We start from the raw sequence: 22,676 nt of genomic DNA, 5'->3' as shown, positions 1-22,676 counted from the left end.
GCGCAGAAGATCTGACCTGTTTCGGTGCAACGTGCAACGATATAAGTAGAAGCCGCATGGCCCAAAAGGAACCGGCTGTCGTACAGTGAACACGTTCACCCAGAATAAAGAAATCCACTATCACTTCAACACTCTAGAATCGCACTAAAGTTTGTTATTTCTTTTCTTACATCTCACGCACGCACACACACACACACGCGTCAATTTTTGTGTCACTGTTACGGTCAATATCACCGTTTACAGGCTACATTCGTACTCAATAATCAATGAGTTATTTAAAGATAAAAAAACGTGATCGTCGCAATTTCTGTGCATTATACACATTATATATGTCGAAGTACCCTGTAAACGTTATACCGGCGCGTGGAAACGATTCGTGCATTTTTCAAGCCTCAAGCAAGTTGCCGCGTATCTACCGATCTCTGCATTTTTTATCCTTCGATTATCGGCGCGAATCGTTTTGCCTGCAGATATATATTGTATTGTACACACGCATGTATTGTAATAAGATTTCGCAAATCTCTCTAGTCAGTGATAGTACTCACGGCCATGGTATGGATATGTCGGCGATACAGAGGCATTATATTCATGCGTTAACCGTCGTCTTTTTTTTTTTCTTCTTTCTATCTCCGTGTGTATAAACGCTCACGTAGTATGTACACAAACAAATAATTCACAATCACTCGTAAGCCTAGGGCAACGCCGCGGGCTCGGAGCAAGAAGTAGGTACGAGTATTTTATTTCTATGTCCAGCGCTCACTCGTATTGTCGTAAATATTATACTGATTGTGAATAACGATCGGTTTCACTTGGCATCTGCAGAGTCACCCGCTTTAATTCTGCTTCACCGAGGTTCATTTCTTAAGAGCGCTGCGTTATTGCGGATAGGCGCTTGAAAAAATCATAATATATTAGGGTTGACGCTCATTTTCGGATTTCTTGACTCGCTAATTCTCGAAGTATCAACAAAAAAGAAAAACAAAAAAAATTGAGGATTCAAAGAGTCGTTTGTGAATCGTTCGATTAATTGCTTGATCAAAAATTGCCAATACCAAATTTCGAAATGTCAAGGTATCAGAGACTTGTTTGATCTTGAGGAGATAATTCGATAAGAATTGAGAAACTTCGTACTTGTACAGAATGATGAAGTTTCATAATATTTCGTTAAAACATTACAAGACTTTTCGGTTGCCAAGAAATGTTAACTTTTATTCAATTTACAGATTCAATACACGAGTTCAACGAATTTTTAAAAAATTCATTAAACTCGACTGCATTTCACGAGATATTGCCAAGACAACGTGTCAGATTTCAGAGGACTTCAAAAGATTTCATACGACTTCGACACGTCTCAAGAATCCAGAAGAATTTGTGAGGTTATCCAAAACTTCTTTGAATTCGATGGCATTTTTCTGACTTAAAAATATTTTGGATTTATAAAATTGATTGGAGATGAATTTCTACATTTCTATTATACTGTGAAAGAAAAAGTTGTTTCCGTAAAATGGTTAACACCAATTGTTTTATTTTTTCACACACTTATACGCATGTCTAGATTCTTCTATTGTCAAAGATTTCCAGAGATGTTGCTGCGATTTCGATTGACCAAAGGCAAGTTTGGACAAATATGAAAAATCAAAAACTTCACTAATTTCAAACAACGTACTGTCGAGTTATAGCGGCTCTATTTACCCTTGTTATGTCACGCGTGTATATTTGTGATATCGCATTCCTCCCACTTTATCTGTCCACTTATACCATATTGCAGTGTGGGTGTAAGTGTTCCCAGTTGCGAGTCTCACATGCATTTGAAATTATTATCATTCGTTAAGAACGCTGCATTCTGGATGGGGCGATTCCCTTCTTTGTTTAGGCACATCGCAGGTAACATTTATCTGAGTGCAGGGTGCATGCGTCACAGACGAGCGCATCGCGCAGCTTGCACAGGTAAGAACGTAGTGAAAATTCAACCACTTCTCCATATCTTCGTAAGTTATGCACACATTGTTTGAACCGAACGGCTAATCGCAAATCAGAAACCTCGATTGCAGAGGCATCGTCTTATCTCGACTTCTCTCTTACGCCCGCAATTTTTCACTTTCGACTGTTAGATTTTGTTGCGCAGGTATTGAAAATACATCTTTCACTGTTCACGATTCGAGATTTCTACTCTAAGGTCAGCGCCGCGTTCAGAATTTGTGAAGGGAATGGTTCGATGCTTTTCCATTTCTCCATTCAACGACGAGTGAAAAATCGCCCAAGTACACGCGGCTACCATTTAAGTACCTAGCCAGCCACTTCATTCACAAATGGCAACGGAAGACGGCAATGTTGTAGATTGCGTAACGGAAGGTGATTTTCTGTGCGTTGCATACACGCATATCGTGAATGTACAAAACGTGGGAATTATACGGTTGTGTATGCATGCTATACGACTCCGTGCAGTTAGCGTTTAATTGTTTTACAGTACGTTGCGGCACGACGACGCATTTTGTTTTTATACCTCTGGTCTCTTTCTCTTATCGCGTTTATTTGATAGGGGAGATGCGCACCTTTGACGTGGAAAAAGAACAAGCAAGACAACAGAATAGTTCTCTTTCTTAGAGGAACTAGGGCAAGAAGTATGAGTGGATTAGATCCTTAAAAAGTTTCGATTCTTCTCTCTCTCTACTCGTGATAAGAGTATAGAAAATAGAACAAACGAAGAACCTGGTTAATATTCTCGATTCAATTGTAAGAAAGACAACAGCGTGATAGTGGAATGTTGGATACTGAAAACCCATGTTCGAGATGATTGCGAGAACATGATGAGACCCATTGAGCCGAAATGTTTTCAGAGAATTTCAGTCTATGTCTGTGGCAATTTCAGTTTGCCGAGGAATTTTGCTATACCTTCTCATATTTACCGCGCGAAGAGATGAAGGCACGTTCGTTCCGATCTAAAAAATGTTGCGAAAGTGCACAATGCGCGTGGAGGCGAAGCGAACAAAAGGAATAAAAACCAAGGGAACACAGAAGAGTCGATGTAAGAAAATGAGAAAATTTGCAACGAGCTCTTATCCGCAACACAGGTGTACACAACCGTTGCGAATAATTCTTCATTGTCATTTCGAGCAGGTGGGAACGACCTCCCGGAGAATTGGCAGATATCGAAGCAAACGACGCTGGGTGTTAATTCGCAGTCGAGCGGCAAGGACGGAACCGAAAGCCTTATCCATTATGCTGTACCTTGTCAATTAAAAGTAGGAAAAACCTATCGACATTTATACCCCGGACAAAACTCGGTTTCCGCTTCGCCGGACTTCCGTTTTTGTTCTCCAAGTCACGTGTTTGCTTTTTACCAAACGACTTACTTCTCTTGGGATACCAACATTGTAAAAAATATTCCCAATATTATTTTATCATTGTTAAAGTTCGACAGTGCCTTGACGCTGATTGACAGAGGGACGTAACATTTTTCCAGGCGTATGAAAAGCCAGACTTATTCTAAGACAGTGGCGTGTCTCTCTCAACAGTATTCAATGTGTTGAATCTATACTCTAACCTCGAAAAGACATCATGTAACAGTCCTATTTTTACCGACCGAGTTATTTTTGCATTAATGGCAGTTTTAAGCATTAGCATATGCATAGCTAAGGGACTTTCTAGGATTCTCAGAGTAATCAAGAGCAAAATAAACATGATACGGCATGATACTATTTTCATGAAATATTCATGCTAGGAAAAATAAATCACCGAGCCTGTAAATGTGAATCGCAGTTTACTTCTCTTAGCGTAAATATTACATGAAAATAGTGCTGTGATATATTATCTCATTTCGTGTTACTTTTCGAAACGGAAGAAGTCCGTCAGCAATAGGCGGTTACCCAAAAACGAATACTCAATAAAAAAAAAAAAAAACTCTCTAGATAAGGGTGGTTTTATTTTAGGAAGACCCAGACTTAAACTCGTGATTTCTTGCGCCAAGTTTAATCACGCTGTAAACGGTGACAAACAATTGATTTTGTTTTCTTCGACATCGGCAAGGATCTTCGTAACATCTCGAAGAAAACAGAAGCCAGCCACCGATAGATGAATATCTAAAAAAAAAAGGGCAATGCAAAAACGACTCCGTTGGTAATGGTGGGATTCTTACAAGCCCTCGACTCAGGTCCAAGATTTTTTACTTCACGTTTAACGGGGTCGATTCTACCCTCTTCGAAATCGTCAATGATCGCCATAGCCTCTCGACGAAAAACTTCGCCAGTGAGGAACGAAATCCCTAAAACGGGCACGATGGAAAAATGACTCGATCGGTAAGGGTAAGATTTTCGTAAGCCCTTAATCTAAGCTCAAGATTGTTAGTTTCGCGTATAACGGGGTCGATGGTTTAGGATTTTCGTAACTTCTTGATAAAAAGGAAATAAAAAATAAATAAAAACTCCGTTCATATACATAGGTGTTCGTTTGTTCCCTGGGCCTCGGCGCTGCTGGTGCGCTCCTCTCGGCAGCGCGGCACTTGCCAGCATTTTATCTGGCGTGTCGTTCTCGCGCGCGGGAACGCGTACGTGTTAATGCACACCGCATGCACCGTTCGGCGCTGTGTTGGTGCGTGCGTGAAACTGGGTCGCGGGTTCGACAACTTCAGCCAAGGCTGCCTACCCAGCGGTTCTCAGCCGGCGATGCATTTTCTCTCTCTTGACACACGCCTGCCTGCCTGCCTTGCGGCCCACGTACTTGAGATGCCTTCCGTCGTTGTCTCTTTAAATTTCCCACATTTTCACCCGCCTCGATACGCCGTTTGAATTTTACCGATTTTCCACATTCTCATAGATCCCACCACCGTTTCCGGTCACCCTGACGCCGTTTTTTACTCTCTCGCGCTCCCGCAGCTTTGGGACAATTTTGAGCCGTAAGATAAGTGCTCGAGAATACTATTTTCACTCTCTGTTTGACGTAACATGTTTTTCACTCACACCTGGAAGGATCTTTCTGTGTATCGATTGACACAGACAAATACCAACGCAAGCGGTGTGGAATATTAGTAGCGGCGTAGATCAATGCCGAAACTCTTTCGAGCTTAATGATCGATAAAAAAATCCGTACCGATGAGAAGGAAACGTGTGTGGTAGCAATCGGCTCTTCGCTTCGCAAATGGTTTCAAAATTGTCGACGTTTCTTTGATTCGATTCAAATGGTAGCCAGTGCATGAAATTGCAAATATGGCAAAGTAATGCGGGTACCGCTTACAATGACTCATCCTCAAACCGTGGAAAACGTGCACCGAACCGATATTCGAAGCACAGGAAACATTTTGTTCGAATGTACAATAATTTATTTCACCTCTTGATGCAGCGGCGTTAAACTATATCACGTTGATTTTCTTTCTTTCTATTTTTGTTTCACATATTTGTCACGCATTATTATACAATTGGTTGTACTCGCACTTCTGGCGGTATATTTACTCTGTATATTTGGTTAGTAATTAACGCATCAACGTGAATCACTGAGCGATGAACATGGAAGAATTAGACCCCAATCGTAAAGGATGCTCTAAAATATCGGTTGGAAATTTTTTCCAATTGAAACACACGACAACGTTACAGGATTGTTGTGTAGAAAATATGTATATTATACAAACATCAACCTTTTACGAATTTTCGGAGGAAAAAAAAAACATATCATGTATAACAGATTCCGCGTCAGGTTGTCCCATTTTACTTTTGACCGTTACCCTCAATTTCGTTCTGCTCTCATTTTCATTTTGTTGTTTTTTTTTTCTTTTTCTCTTTAAGCAAACGGTCAAAACGATAAGGTGATCAAGCGTGACAAAGCAATTAGAAGCGATTAACGATTTATCGTACTCGGAATTAAAACTGCGATTTTTTTTTTTTTTTTTTTCTATCAACAATACATATGTAATCTGTGTCATTATATTCGTATATACGCAAGAGGCTAAGTAGAACGAGATGTGTATATTAATATTATTGAATAACTAAAACACGATCATCCGCCGTTACTTACATCCACCGTAGAGTGCGGGAGATACGTAGTTATTTACTCGTTTCGATTTCCTGCTGGAGATAACGAAATTACCTACTTCTCAACTCGTTTATACGGATGGCATTCTGCGTGTATACCAATAATCAATACACCTGCCAGATACCGTGAGAATTAAACCCCAGCCATTTGATCTTCCGCATTGTTTTACCGTTTCAATTTACTTTGCCTCTTTTTATTTTACCATTATTTCGGTAGCATCGTCGGTTATAGAATCCAGGTAAGAAACAAGCATAGAGGTTTATTATTGAATAAATCTGAGCTAATTTTAACGAAAAACCTGTGAAAATGTTCCACGGACATTAATGTGATGTTTGTGATTTTCTAACAGCAAGCCGACAACGACAGTTGTACAATATATATGCGCACAAGTTATGTGAGTTCTTTAATTTTTTTATTTTTTTTTTTGTTTTTTTTGCTTATCAAATTGAGAATCTCTGTGAGATGCTATTCAGCAGCTGTCGCAACGCCGTTGCTGCTGTCAACCAACTTCTATCCGTTATTTCTAGGAGTTTCTACGCTTCTACCTGCCGCAATTCGCAGCGTTCATATTATACCCGCGTACAAAGTACAAAATTACTAAAACTCTGCACGGCAGGTTTGTCGATTATATTAAACGCGCCTCGCTGCATCGTCATCGCTATTTACTGTGTGCATAAAAATTTTTCACTCATCTTCAAGTTTTGTTTCAACTCTGCGGTAACAATTGTACACTTATTGGTGTTTGATGATAATTTTACGCAAATAAAATTTTTCACATCGTACAACAGGTTTATTTATTTAGGGACACTATTCGCAAGCACCGATCGAGTATTTGTTCAAATTATCTAACGCACGTGATTATGCTGGCGTTTGAAACATGCAAGTGAAAATGACCAAAATGAAACGAAGAAAATAAATAAAAGAGTAAAGGATGAAAATACGAAACGGAGTGAAAAAGTTGCGCAATGCGGGTTACACGAAATGCTTTGGTACAGTGACAAACCGTTACATGTTTTGTTACTTCATCTTTTTGATTTTGTTTTACTGTTCTCACCGGAGCACCGGCGTAATGTCTCTACTCTCGTGACGTCACGGTATCTCGTTGGTTTCAATTCGACAATAACCGCGTATGGTACTTGAGCTGTGTGACTTTTTGCGACCAGTTTTGCCGAGTAACGTTACTCCGATACTCTATTTGTAGAATGAGAATTTGTACGTGGAAGAGAGAAAAAAAAACTTGAGAGTAAAAAAAAGCAAAGGCCGGGAAGAAAAACAATGTAAACGCTGCATACTCAATTCAGTTTTATTATCCTTTAACCGGCACAAGGATGAAGGTTTAATGTTCCCCCGGGTATGTGTGTAACTACGTACGTACGCATGCCTCGTGTATTCAAATAGTACCAAGTAAGGACACGTGCTCGCACGCGTGGCTTACGAAAGCTTGTTTTCACCGCTCGCATTGGTGGATTTGTCATAAGACCGCGGACTGTCAGGGTATCGGTTTTTGGGCATGGAGACTCTTCTTGGCTCTGCATCGCCGGGAAAACTTTGTAAAAGAAACGTATCCTGTAAGGTGATCCGAATTGTACGAATTGCAAGTCGAAAGAAGTTTTACTCACAATCAGCTTTACGTGAACCGATATATTCTTCGTATAATATGAATGTTTTGTTATGAAAGTGATGATAAATCATAGGGAAATATTCATCTTTGCACCGAGAAAAATTTTTGGATGCGATTCGCGTACAGTTGGCTTTGTTATTTTAATTTTTACCATGGCCGGAAAATATATAGTACTTGGTATAAAATGAAAATTAGTTGTGTACCCGTAACCAGAAAATTCAGTACCTGTTATTATTTTTTTTGGTAACGGTAACTCGTAGTGTAATTTTGTTGTTGTTACTACCGTGACGATTGGATATTGGTTCAACAATAAATTGATGTTAAGACCTCATCTAATCGAAGAAGCGTGATCGACTCAACAAACAGATTTGACGTCGCAATAACCTCAAAATGTAGTATGAACATAAGTGTAATCACAGTATAAACAGTTATACGACGTTTTCGTGCGATTCCGACAATACCTAATCCATTATAGTAACAATAAAGAAATAAAATTATTGTCAGTGTACCAACTCGCTGAAAAGAAAATGCTATCAAAAATGGTCGACAGATTTTCTTCACCGAACCTTATTATCGGGGATTTGAGCATCACGGACGCTCAGGGACCGAGGTTAGCGCATTTAGGCAGGAGTGAACGTGACGAATCAATCTGAAAACCTGAGCGTAGGTAGGTAGGCAGGTATCGTGTATATCTGTGCGCGCTTTGTATAGGGGGACAAGAAATTTCTACGTGAAAATCGCGCGAAGGCCATAAAACGAAAACGTGTTTGATTCGGCGTAGTGCAGCCTTGTGACATTGCGGTTGGTATACAGAGGCGGGCGGCGGGTTTATTAAGGTACGACATCAAAGTTTACACTCGTACAAACGCGTGTATCCCGGCGGTATGAATCCACCTCAAACAATCCACGCGTCAAAATTACGGGCTCGCTTGTATCTCGATCTAATTGTAAGGTCAAACAAACAAGTGACACCGAGCCCTTGCTGTGGCGCAAGAAATAAGCCAAATAATGGCATTATTTAGAACGTCAGGCGCGAATGCCTGCGTGCATCGAGTAGTCCAGCTGTAACACACTTGGAATTAGGACAAAACGATCGTCGAAGGGCAAGCTTCAAGCTCACCTCCGCATTCAGGGACTTTTCTTTTCACCGTTTGCTTCGGCTTTTTCATACCCGCACATACCACCTTGCCTACATAACTGATCGTCGAAACTATCTCGTCCTGTTGGAATCGTCATTGAATTCGGTTCATCGTGAGAAAACAAAAATCTTAATGTTCAGCATCGAGATAATAAGCGCGAATATCCAATTTCGTCATATTTTCGTTAAAATCTCGAGGTTCTCCTAGGCTTCCAGAGTAAAAAAGACCTCGTTTGATTCTCAAAAACGCGCACAAGTACCGATCTCGATGTTCGAGGTTCCAACTAAAACCAAAATTGGGACTCATCCGACCTTCAGAAGCCTCAGTTGCAATATTCCGGGCTTAGACCAAGATTTATATCATTGAGATCTTCTTTTCTTGAGGTCCGCAGATTCGAGGCTCTGTCGAGTGCGACCGACGTCGCGGTATGAAGATCCGGATGTTCAATCTCGATACAAAATTGTTTCAAACTTCGAGGCTCTATTGACAATAGGATCCAGAGGTTGTAAATGGGACCTAAATTCGAGTCAGCATGTCTGAACTACAAAGAAATAAAGTGTCGACAGATTCGAACGAATTCTATAATCTCGATTTGAGAAGACAGTCTCATCTGGCAATTTGTCCGAAGTATCGCGGGGTTTTCGCGAAATCTCGCAGATGGTCAATGGGGACGGATTCGTCGTCGAGGATGAAGGAGAGGACGCGACGCCCGGCGTCGCGGCGTTCAGCAATGCTGGTCGCGCGCGCATTGACGTCCGATTGTGTAATTCGTGTGCGAGCCTGTTTACTTCACCGCCGATTATTCTCTTGGCCGTGCAGCGACCACGGCCTGACTTTCTTGAGTCGTCGCTGTTGTTTCATCTCTCGCTTTTTCTCTCTCGACAAAACAGAACCCCCGCGTACTGTAACCAGAATCCGAGAGAACGTGTTGCCGCGGATCACGCTGGCCAAGGAACGTTAAACTCACCGTTAAACGCCAGAAAATAGACGACCCTGGTTAAATTTTGAATACGTAGTAGTACAAAATTTAGGGTTACTTGCCTGTTTGCTGGGATTCAGCGGAATGTTTTACAGAATATACACGTGATTACTAAGGATTCGTCGCGATCCTCCAAACCGGCGTTTATCTGGCAACCGCATTGACACCAGGTCAAAGTGATTTTTCTATCGAGAAAACCCTTGGAAAAATTGGAAATTCCGAATGTTTGGTGTAATTCAAGTGTGTTTTAACTTTGCATTTGCGAAGTTTCAGGCATCGTTTCGGTGAAATACATGAAAAGAAGATTACCTGCGTGATGGTTTATTTTTTATTACATAGGTACGTCAATGTATCTGGAATTTTGAATATGACGTTAATTGTTCAGTTAAGTCATTAATTAGTACGACGTTTTACCGCGAATTGAAATCACATTTTTAAGCATCAACGTATGTTTGCGAAGGTACGCACTCGCAAGTTTTTCCAGCTCAATCGACGGTGTTGTTCGACTGAAATAGTGTCATTAACGCAGGTATGAGCATTGAACTCGGTCTCAGTGCAACGCAATCCTCAAGATCTTGACCATTTTGTGAGTTTCACATCGAGGAACCTTGACAATAAATCTCCGAATCGCTAAATCGCAGTGACGAAACTGCAAATTCGGCCTGGAAGCAGTTCCGTATCGATATTTTCCATTATCTTTTTGGAGGTGCATCATCAGCTTAAGCTCTTCGAGTTTTCTCATTACGGTCTACAATAAACTATAAATAAATAGGTTATTTCGAAATCAGCGTCGACGATCTTTGTCATTTATAAAATTTGATTCGCGAGCCTTCCCCTGAGACGTAAGCGTATCAGACATAATAATTAATTCAAGGAAAGAGCAGATCTATGCTCGCAACCTCGATCCCAGTTGATTTCAGCGGCAATATCAGTCGATACGATACACGGAGTTTGACGGGAGTCAATTTCACTTTGCCAAAACTTTCCCTCCCGCCAACTCTCACTTCCTACGTAAGTATACCTATACCTACGTATAATGGTATACACATGCGCTTTAGCAGTCGACATGTTATATTCGCGATATTCGATTAAGCAAGGCGGTGCAAGTATTGTTTTTTTCCCCTTCTTTTCTCTCTTCAGTTCTCATCTGGTTAGTAATTTTATTTTCTTTTCTACTCCTTTTGAATTCAGAACAACCTGACCTGTTTCCGTGCTTTCCATTTACACACACACACGCACACACGCTGCGTACGTAAACGAGCCTCGTAACACAGGTAAGCACATTACCGCATCGTTAAGGAGTGAAGATCAACGCTGTCAAACATGTAATATGTATGCGAAATACGCGTATAAACAATATTTGGTTTCTTTCCTTCGACGAGTATAAATGTTTTAAACGGATTTTAATTGGCAACAACACGAGACAATCTATTTCGCAGAAATAAGTAGAGCAGTGTGCTTTTATCAGACTCTTAGAAAAAAGTTCCCGACGGTGTTTCGATTGTATATGCTCATATATTTACCGTTCGCGTGATGAATAATCGTGAAAACAACGGCAATGCATCATGAAGATGTGAAAATGAGGTTACAAAAAATTCGCTGGAAGTAACTTTGGAATGGAATTTCTTCTCCATTCCCAGATGACCTCACGCTTCGTGCGTGCGCTAACGATTCAACGGCATTTCCGGAATGGCAGACCGCTATAAACTGCATGCCTACATGAGATAAATTTCACTGAAGTTCTCGTCGAACCTCACCAAAAAATGGAACCGGGTAATGTTTACGAAGGGTTCACTTATTACCTTGACAGTTGAAATCAGACTAACGACCCACTTACAAGAACTTTACAAGAATCGAATAATTTATACGAGGAGTGGTTATCTTTATGAACGAGTAAACTATAATCAGGGTCGGAAAGCTTAAGCCATCGTCTTAACGTTCTCCATTCCTTTCATTGCCCCAGAAATTGCTGATGTTGATAAAATACCGACAGCACAATTCAGAATGACAATGCGACGTTCATCTGCCGCCCTGCATGAGTCAAAAGTTGGTAAACATGGCAGGGATGTTGTTTCATTCGCGTTCACCATGACGGTTCATCTTACGGTTCCTTAGGACCCAAGACTCGGTGTCGGTGCATATCTGCAATAATTATAATCAGTCGAACGAAGTGCAGCTTCTACCGGCATGTTGCGGCGACCATTTAGCTCGGAATGAAAGGACAATATCGCGCTGCAGGGCGTTGAAAGGTGCTGAGGAAGGCGGTACTCCTCCCCCGGCTTCGCAGCAAAGCTGCATTTCATTCGAGGCTTCACGGCTCTTATGCACGCGCGGATGTATTGATGCGGCACCGGCGTGTGCAGGCCTCAGTTGCACAGCGGGTATCGATCCCGCCCCTCTGCTCGCTCCTGCTTCACCATCATCTACTTCCTTGCCGTTCCTCTCCTCTCCTCTCCTCGCCACTCTACATCGCTCCTCCATTCTTCTTTTCCTTTCTCTCCTCTCCTCCGTTCAGCCCTCCGTGACGCCAAAGCTCCACGCCAAACACCAGCGCCACTTTTCCCTCGAGAAACGGGAAATTCCACCACCGATGTCATCGCGTTGCGAATTTTTAGAGTACACTTCGAATCGGTGAAAATGTCTCTACAGTTTTCAGAAAATAAACATTATCCGGTAGTTTGGTTACCACTGATCGTGAGTGATGGTAGATGTGATATGACACTGGCTACAGTTGATAAGATGCATAATTATCGTGTCACCTATGAAACACATCTTTGCATTGATGATCCGAAATCCAACAGCTGAACGGTGCGAATTCGTGAAACTTGATATGCGCGTGTATTTTGAGGAACGGAATATTGGAGTGCGAACTACTGAAATACTCATAAAATATAACCGTCTTGAAACTCACTGCGGCACAGTGAAGCTTCCTCTGCAACGATACGTGTTACTGGATGTTTTAATAACTGAATACCCCGAAACGTTTAGAAATTATTTAAATTTTTCAATTGAAGAGATTCTCCTCGCCAGAGGTTACTGTTCATCATACGAAATGAATAATATGTTAAATTTTTGAAAAATATAGTAGGTAAGACGAAGTTCTCCTATTTTTTATCATCGTAGGCGATTTTGCTAGCTCATCAGACCCGAGATGTTTAGAAACTGTGTTGACTTTTCATAAAAATTTCGGATTTCAGGCTTAAGAATATGTCAATACACGCACGTTTCGTAATCGGAGACATTTTTTCCGTTTCAACAGAATAAACGTGTTTAAAAGAAGCCTCACTTTTGCCATGAAATCGACACGTCCTGATCCGTCCGAACCTAACCTGAATTACGGACTGTCTATTCCATCGTTGTATTCTGGTTCACCTCGGCGAACGACAATACCAGTTTTTAATCTACTAGCAGCTCGGGAAGTAGCATGGTTATCGTTAAACCTAGCTCAACGCGAAGCCAAGTGTCGTTAACTACAACTTGAACTAGAGCTGGATCAGCCCAAAAGGAAAGAGTTTCTACGTGTTTCGTAAAAACGAATCGTGCACGGTGAAGGAAATTTACGTGCGTAGGGAATCCGCTGTCGACGATCCTTTAAACGGCGGAAGTCCAACTCTAATTTCGTAAAGTTTGAATATCTTGGCATCATTGCCAATTATCATGACTTTACGCTCATTTGGTACTCTGAATACTTTATCACCTAAATGCTGGCTGTTGATAGAACTTTTACGCGATGCTGAAATATTTACTTCAGGTCCGAAGAGTGCATCACGACGAATTCCGGTTCGAACGTTCGTTATTACGCCTTGTTTGTTATTAATGCTCTTCTGGAGTCTGGGGTGAAAAGCTTGGCTTTGCGTATGAGTGAGGGGAAATGGCGGTGAAAAATTGATTTCTACGCTGGAACATCGATGTTACACAATTTACATCCAGACGACTCCATCGACAGGAAAAGGTAATCCGAACGTCGGTTAATCGTATTTTTGTAGTATTAAAGACTGAGAAGGGATAGCGAAACTTATAGAAGGCTGATTGCGAGCGACCTACAACGCATACGCAAAATAAATGAACTCTGTTGGTCGGCGAGATCGTATCGCGGCAATATTTTCGCATCCAAGGTAGGAGAAACGGGGTACGAGATGTCAAACTCTCCTGCTTCGAGTTGCGAATTGAAATTGTACAGTTAAGATGAATCCCGTAGCACTGATCATTGATCAGTGAGTTGAGAGGAAAAAAAGTTTGCTAACATTTCCCCAATCAATTGATCCTCTATTTCATCGTCAGACCTGCGGAAGATCAACAAGCAAAAATGGATCACCCACATAACCTCCATAAGCCGTGCTTGACAGCCGAAGCTTAAGGTGACTAGCCCGCATGGAAGGATAGAAAAGCTCGCGCAAGCGCAGTCGTAGGCTCGGTCTGTTAAGTTTCACCGTTTCCTCTTAAAAGTTTATAATTCGTTTTCATTCGAATTTGAAATTGGCGAGCTGATCTTTCGGATAAATATTCATCGCACCGTTGTGATTGATTGCAGCCCACGCCAGCTAATGAATTAGCAATAATACCCACTGTGAGTTTCAGTTTGCTTTCCTAATTCAGATTCAGTTTCGCAACTCGATTTTTTTCTCCCGAGACGCGAATCGGGCGTCAGCTCCGTCCAGGGAACGCAACGCGGATGGCTGCGGGTAGTTATTGACAAAATGCGACTAGCCTGGACAGTTATTGCGATTAGAACTGTACCGCGGAGATCAGGTATATTCGACTTGCCCGACGAAGAGCTGTTTGAAGAGTTAATCACGCCTTTACTCGCAATGTCGTCCAATTATACAAATTACACTCACGTGCTTTCTTCGTATTTTTTCATGCAGCGCAAATGAAGCCCAACGCCGAGTGATTGATGTGACTTCTGTATACCTACCACAAGTATTATACGTGAAACTAACAGATAACGAAAGCGCTTTAGTTCTATTGTTGCGTAATTGACTTCCCTACTGGAATTAGCCAAATATTCTCAGGGTCGATATATTACCGTATAAGAAACTTCGTTGAGTAAAGCGCAGGTACAGTTTCTGCACTCAGCGTGCCAAAATATTGCTGTCACGTCATTCAAATACACGAATTACACAAAGAGAATATTGTTCCAATGATGAATGAATACCGAAAATCATGTTCCGTACATGTATATTTGTATAAAATATTCTGTCAACTTTTGTGTATCAGGAATAAAAAATGTCAGGAAATGTAACGAATATTTTGTCGAAATGAATTTGAATAAAGTCCCACCCAAGTATCTGGTTAATTTAATGTTTCATTCCAAATTTCATGATAATACAGTTACGTTTACGATTTCAAATTAATGAACAGATTTGATGCCCACGCAGCATTTGTCCGACAGTGATGTCAAGCAAAATATATCCCGGTATTTATCGATGACTACTATGTATTCGATAATTACAGCCACTGATGCGAACTCCAAGTTTCTCTTTCTCATAATCAGCGTATCTCCGTGCCAGATATTTTATTGTCGGTTTTACAGCATACCTACACTAAGCGAAAAGACGTAGCGTTAAAAAATAAATGACTCCCAGTTACAGAATGAATATTTTCGAATCCAAAGAACAAGCTTTCATTTTCTAGAAAACTTGACAAGCTGCATAATTTGCGCTGTTAAAGAGGATCGTTTTCTTGCGAAAAATCATCGAATGCCGAATCAGAATCTATTCAGAGAAATTCAAGTGTCGGTAATGATAGGAAAAAAAAAAAACCGTTGAAAATGTAATTTCCTTGTGATACGAACCACGAATTACAAAAAGAAAATATTCCAACATCTGACGAGTCGAATAATAATGCTAGAAATTTTTTTTTCAGCCTTCCTAAAACAACAACGCAACGTTTCTTCGTTGTAGCTGAATTATATTTTCTCCTCGGACGATTTGGCCAAATCCGGTAACAAGATCTAATTACGAGCGTACGTGTGTGTACGACGATACGATTGACGATAAGATTTCTGTGAATTATGTTCGCGGCTACTTTGGCTGGATTATACATTTATACTCTCTTGCGGCTGTAACCTGGCGAGTGTTTCGTCATCGGGCTGATTTTTTCGTAAGTGAAAGTGCCTGGATCCATGTGGGCATGTGCATGTTTATCCTGCACACATACCGACCACACGTCGTATGTAACGCACCGCTGTCGTGTCGCTGTATGCTTACACGAGCATTTGCGTATCGGCGAGGAGTTCGTTGGTTGTGTGGCACTTATCGCGATTTCGACCTGGGACCAGTTTTCAATTAATTGCTATTACAAAATAACAACCATCTGTGTCCAATCAGGGCCTCTCGCTGCATAACTCTGACAGGCACATTACACACGTGAATATTGCCAGCCAATAATATATATACATTATGCATAATAAACAATTTTATTCTGAGGTAACCAAAATCATTCTCATGTCCGTTCAATTGTCGGCAGAATATTATTTATCGCCGATAAACTTCTCTAGATCATTATTTTTTTTTCATTGATACTAAATTATTAACACCGCTATTTCTCAACTTGCGAGGGATAACTACAATTTATACGTCTGTACCTTGACTCTCGTCGATCGATGATGATAGCAATGAAATGGAATACCTTTCGGAAGACCCAAAACTCCGTTTGTACAATCAATTTTACATGTACCTAACTACACCGAAGAAAAATTCTTATTTCACCGTCCTTTATTAATTTTTTGCAAAAGGTATTTAATAAAATGTAAAGATTGTATTTAATCGACTCTCGGAGATCGTTCGGAGAATATATAATGTCGATGTAAACTGCGGGAAACGATGTTGAATACTGCTTCGTTTCGCGAGATTGAAGCGTTGTTTGATACGTCACCAAGAGAGAAATTTGCACCTGAGAATAATTTCGCGGACCCGACTGATTCACCGTTTAAGAAAGCGGGCCTAAGCCGTGATCCATGATTGATTGGTCAAACGACGGTGAAACAAAGTCGGTAAAAAAATTAATTAAATAAACAAAACTGCCCAGAGCGACATCGTACGTTATAACGTCGGTGCTTTTGAATTGAAAGTTGATTTTCAGAACTGCACGTAAGAAAGTTGGTGTTTAAAAGATCGACAATGAGTTGACTCTAGCGAGTTTCAGCAAAGTCTGATTGCGTTAAACCAACCATCAGATATCGGCTGTACTATATAATGTACAGTACTAAATTCCCCGTGCAATATACGACGTTTTACTGCAGACACACCTCGTCGATTCAAAAGCCGCGACTTTATTCTCGTAGTTTGAAAGGCGATAACTCATGCTTTGCTCATCCAAGTATGATACCTAGTAGATTTATTTCCCACACCATGCTCGATTCGCTCCTCCTATTTTTCATTTCTTACACATTTTTCGCTCTAGATATCGAACAAATGTATAGGAACTGAGAAAAATTTATTGTTATGGTTAACACACGGTCCTTGACTATTTCGATTTCTCACTATACTCTAAAAATGTAGTCCTGGGCGCAAAATTAAAACGAGTTTTGTCACTGTAACCAAACAATATTGTGGGTATGGGTTAGGATTCTCTTCGATTTTGGTCATTCTTCTTACTATATTTTTAATAACTATAACCACACTGTAAATAGCTACTTGTGACATACTTTCTTGTAAACCTCACAATATTCACACCACTGTTGTACAGCTATACTCATTTTACTAGGATTTCTTAGTATAACTACAGTGTTCTAATGCAAAAAACGAAATTTTTCTCATTGTGTCTGATTAAAAGTATTCGGACTAAAGTGGTCCGTAAAAAAATTCCTACCTATCATAGCGTAGACGCGATAAAATGTATTCACGTCGGTGATAAGCCCATTGGTTTCTCGTCGTTCTCTTCAAGTTTTTGATTATTTTCACGATTCCATTAATTTTACTGGCGTCAATTTATAGCTGCGGTATTAAAAGCGGAGAGACACTGGCCGAGTGTGACGCTGCACGAAATCGGCAAGGACACCCGCAGGTAGAGGATAAATAAAAGAATAATAATTAAGCCCACCTCACTAAACCCTGCATGCACTCCACGTGTGTATGAATAATATCAACCGAATCGAACGGTTTCAATCGTACGGTAGATTTAGTATTATAGCCACTGGGTGGCCGTCGTTGTCGGATCAGATGATCATTGTGATTATTGTGTGTGCCTGTATACATCTAACTGGTTTCACAACAGTAGATCAAAGATCTTTTGATGGGGATAATTGACTGGTCACGCCACTCGAACCATCGAATTTGTTCCAAGAGGCAAAAACGAAGTATCAAAGAGAGAGGAAAAAATTGTTACGACTGGCAGTAGGATGAAAAAAAAAAAAAAAAAATAAGATAAACATTGAAAAACAAACTGTGAGAGGATCAACTTTTAGTGCTCGTGTGTATGCACATGTACTTTCACGAACGCGCAATCGATCGGTAGCTCAAGTTCGATCATTCGTTTTTCAGAATTAACAGCCATTGTTTTTAGTTTTTATTAACGGGAATTTTTTTTTCTTTCTTGCTCTACGAGTCACTGTGGTTCCCTTTCTAAAAAAAATTATGATTAAGCCTTAACGCAATCAAACTAGTTTGTAATGCGGGCATAAGATGAAACGTGATGAAATCAAGTTTTTCAGCTCTTACCGCGTCGAAGAACGTCGAACGACAAAATACAAAAATTACAACGTGTTCTTAAATTTCTGCATGTTCGATACCTTTCCATATAAATCGATTGGTTCTAGTGAAGTAGAAAAAAAATTGAAATCCAACGATGAGTGAAAATCGGCTTCCTCTTTAAACATATGGCGGAAGAGAGAGATTATTTATGATTGATTACAAGAGACAGCATCGTTATTACGTTCAGATTGATTAACGGCACCTTTCGAATTTGTAACACACAAGTTATTAAGGTTTAAGTAGTCAGAGTTGACTTTGACTAATGCGTGGAAAGTAAGAATTTAGTCGGATTGCCATTTTCATCTAAAAAAAACTTGCTTCTCCAAGCCCTAAAGGCTCAAATTTGAAAGCTGTGGAAACGTTTACAAAAGAAAATTGACCCAAATACATCTTTCAATTCGGGTCAAAAAAATTGTTCAAATCGTCGTTTCCATAAATAGTTCTCCGAAAAATAATTGCATTACAAATTTCCTTGTAAGCTGTTCGTTAAACAATTAGAGACGTGCCGATAACTGATACTATATTAACGATCAGTTTGTTCTGATTTGGTTCGCGAGTTTGAAGATGAACTAGTCATAAAATAACAATCTGTACAACATTACCAAATTTGTGAATTAATTTTCCATTTGTCAAAGTGGACTAATTACGTCCATTGACCTGAAAATCGTTGAAACCAACGACGATAATTCGTTCAAGGGAATTTGAAACTTCCCAAATCTGGAACGGCTATAACGGTAATAGCCACATCGAGAAAAACTGCTAGTTGCAGTTTATAGTTACAGTTCTTAACAATTTCTATTTTCTACCATGAACGAAAAATGTAGTTCTGGGTACAAATTAAAAATTACTTTCAAAGCAATTACCTAAAAATCTAGTACGTATTACTATTGTTAACTATTGAGATAATTCGATATTTGTGCAACGATAATATATGTACACTAAACTAAAAAAATTCACCCTTACCATAATTTACAAAAGTACCGACAACAATAATCACACTAAATACACTTAATTGTACAACACGAGAAAAATATTACCGATGGATTCACTACAGCTTCGACGAAATGAGAAACCCGCGCAGTTTTCAGTTAAAGTAATTACAGTTTTCTGCCAACGTTGTTGCATAAATGTTCCGAGTTACTGTATCGAGAAAAGTTTGCGTTAAGAAAATTACAGTAACGTCAATAAGAAAAGCGCGCGCAGTCCCTCATGCGGTTGAAGTACAAGTAGATGCAACAGCAATTATTATTTCCCGTGTAAATTTTTTTTCAACCACAACGAATACGTTCGAGCGGTCATTGTAACTATAATCATTTCACCGTACCTAATTTTCTAGGTAGCAGTAACTATTGGAGTTATTTGGAGGTACGACGAAACGGCGCCGGCGTAAAATCGCCGTGATTCGGGAGATTTCGTACCTTTTATGCTTCCGGAGGAGGTGTGGGGCGTCTGTGGGGCGTGTGGGGCGTGGGGCGTGTGAGCTCCGTGCGGTGCGTGCGCCATGGGGATCGGGGAACCCCCGGCCGCCCCCGCATGTTCCAGTTTCGTGCTCACCGCACTCCACATCTCAAACATGTTGAACGCCGTTTTGACGGCCTTCTTCTTTATACCGCCGTCCCGCCAATTATCACTTACATCTGTAACGATGTTCACTATTTTATTGGCATCTCACTGAATCTCGTCGCACCCACCCAAATTGCAAACGAAACAAAAACAAAAACAAAAAAAAAAAAAGGAAAAACACCTTGCAGGGTCTCCTTTCGAGTAGGCACTGAAACGCTCACAGAGTGCACTTGCTGCGATTGTAATTCGTGCCACAGGATTCACTGTTTACTGCCGCCTTTTTATATCCGCGTTCCAATTTCTTCGTTTGGTTTTTCTTTTTTTTTTTTTAATAGCGTAAAAGTTTTATTTCTGCATCTTCTTGTTTTCACTACCACGAATTTTGATCGTTTCTTTATCACACTGTTATCGATTAAAAATTGAAGGCACAGCCGTTCAGTTCTTTCGATTCTTCTCTCTCGTCTTCACTTTCATTCGTACACACAGATTTTGTACTAAGGGTTGTAAATATCATAGATGTGTCTACGGTCCGATGAGTTTCGAAAACTGATTCTCATATCTAGAAATGTATAATACGTGTTACAATAACATTTGGGTCGAGATTGAAATAAGGAGTATGTAACGTATGATGCGGATGATGATAGGAGTTGGGGAGGAGTCTTCTTGCGTGCAATTGTGCGAAAATTTTTTATAAGACGAGCATACTCGTTTGTACGTGTATACGGTATGTACTGTGATGTTTCGGTGTTCGCAGATTTTCCCAGGCTGTAAGATTACGGTGTAATTAGTATCGTCTACAACAGTACGAAAAAGTGTTTTACCGGGAATAAATGCTGCACGAATTGTTGTCCAATTTGTTTATTTACAGAGAACGCTGCAATGCCACTGTGGCAAATATGGAGAGATCGATATTATGGTAGTTCTATATATTTATCTCAATTTATTTTTCCATCTTAGTCGATGTTGTTGTCGTTTTTTGACGGGGGGATACACGACGAACGATGGACGACATGGAGGCTACAAGGCTGCGATGACACGTCTAAGAGAAAGTGACTGTGATATTGCATACGTTACGTTGCGTCTAAAAAGTAAAACACTTTCTCCATTTCGACATTGTCATACCTAGGATATTAGGCACAGGTGTGTGTGGAGTAGACGCGCGATTTTTAACTATGATTTTTCACGAATTGTTGTCTGTTAAATTTTTTCAAGTTTGCACCGGCATAAAAAGCTATTTTAGTGACTTGGAAGGCGGCTTGCGGCGTAACCGGTAATTTTTTATCATTCTGTTGACGACTGGTCGTGTCTTCACAAATTATGCAATTTTGACGAGGCGCAGCGGGTAAGAAAGATCGACGTACCCCGCGTGTTTTGAATCACAAGAGATATTCAATGCGTATGCAGTCACAGAACTTGCGGTGAAAGGAGAAAAGTGCAATTCGGCATTCACTACAGCATTAGAGATAAGTCCTATGCCTCAATGATATAGATGATTTTTTTGCGTAAATGACATTTTTTTTTAATCTAGTATATGAACTTGCAGACATATATTCTTAGTACTATTAAATAATGGATAATTTAAATGCAATTGGTAAATATTCAGAATTTAGAAGTATTCTTCTGCAACTCCAACACTGTGATTTATCATTCTGCTTCTTTTCAATGCGATTTATTAAATATTTATAGCAAAAAAAAAAAAAAAATTTGTTTTCTTATACTCGAAGAAAGTATTCAGTCACATAAGAATTATTTACCAGTTTCGAAACTGTTGCGTAGTTTTGATTAGAAAAAAATTCTAAAATGACGGAATGTGAGTTATTTTTTTTTTTTTAATTCAGAAAAGAGAATCATGTCATCATATTTTTAGACGATCCGTTATCAACTATTATACTTGCAAATTAACGAAGTCGATTTTGTCGACAGAGAAATGTTCGCTCTTTGCTACAAATTTAAGATTCAGATTTCGAGTTTGGAATCAAATTATCTATAAAATTACGTGGGACTGAATCTTCGCTCGATTGAATTTTTAATTTACAACGTAACGAAAATACGAAAAGAAGAAGCCTGAACTCTCCCCTTGAAAAACTGCGTTGCGTAACGAAAGACGTAACCTAACCCGTAGCCAGATGATTTTAAAAATCGTAAGAAATGTCATAGTATCGTTTTCGGAACTGCGGCGTACCATCTGTAGCCGTAGCGAATTATTTTACCTCGAAAAAGTAGTTTATACGAAGGCTGGGGATATCGTGACTCGATTTTCGAAGGAAATATTACTCATATTCCAAAGGAGAATTGGGAAAATTTTTTTTGAGTCCTATGCGCTTGTTTGTCCGTAGTTGTAACGAGAGAAAGCAGAACTGGTTGTCATTTAGGACATAGCTGGTAGGATCGTTCAGCAAAACTTTTCGAAACACAACAAACATGTTCTACAATAATACGATTTTTACGTAAATCGATATATTTCGACATATATTCGTCCCTTGTTTCCAAGAAACAAATTTTTCTTTTCCATAAAGAGAACGTGATAGTTCTATTGAAAACGTGAACAAAAACAGGTGTTTAAAATAGAATCGTTAAAATTTTATTGGTTCCTACCGAAGTCACGCAATTGTAGAACAGTCGCACCAAATTTCAAATTTCAACAACTCTTGCTTCCCTAA

At 39.9% G+C, this 22,676-nt stretch overlaps 1 protein-coding gene across 8 annotated transcripts in view; it reads right to left on the bottom strand.

Annotated features, from left to right (window-relative positions):
* The window catches only part of LOC107223862 (probable nuclear hormone receptor HR3), a 197,581-nt gene that overhangs the window by 54,049 nt on the left and 120,856 nt on the right, over window positions 1-22,676 (bottom strand). The window contains exons 3-4 of one of the 8 annotated variants that reach the window (XM_046737818.1): window positions 20,198-20,575; window positions 19,872-20,090 (exon numbers count right to left, since the gene is read on the bottom strand). The exons of 6 other annotated variants lie outside the window; for them this stretch is intronic. In XM_046737818.1, the coding sequence (XP_046593774.1) occupies window positions 19,872-20,028 (157 nt within the window). In that variant the 5' untranslated portion in view covers window positions 20,029-20,090; window positions 20,198-20,575. Of the gene's footprint in view, window positions 1-19,871; window positions 20,576-22,676 lie in introns of all 8 variants that reach the window. One more of the 8 variants, XM_046737817.1, reaches the window with a different exon arrangement.

This window comes from Neodiprion lecontei, chromosome 4, assembly GCF_021901455.1.
Source record: "Neodiprion lecontei isolate iyNeoLeco1 chromosome 4, iyNeoLeco1.1, whole genome shotgun sequence".
Lineage (NCBI taxonomy): Eukaryota > Metazoa > Arthropoda > Insecta > Hymenoptera > Diprionidae > Neodiprion > Neodiprion lecontei.
This window is presented reverse-complemented; position numbering and strand designations above follow the sequence as displayed.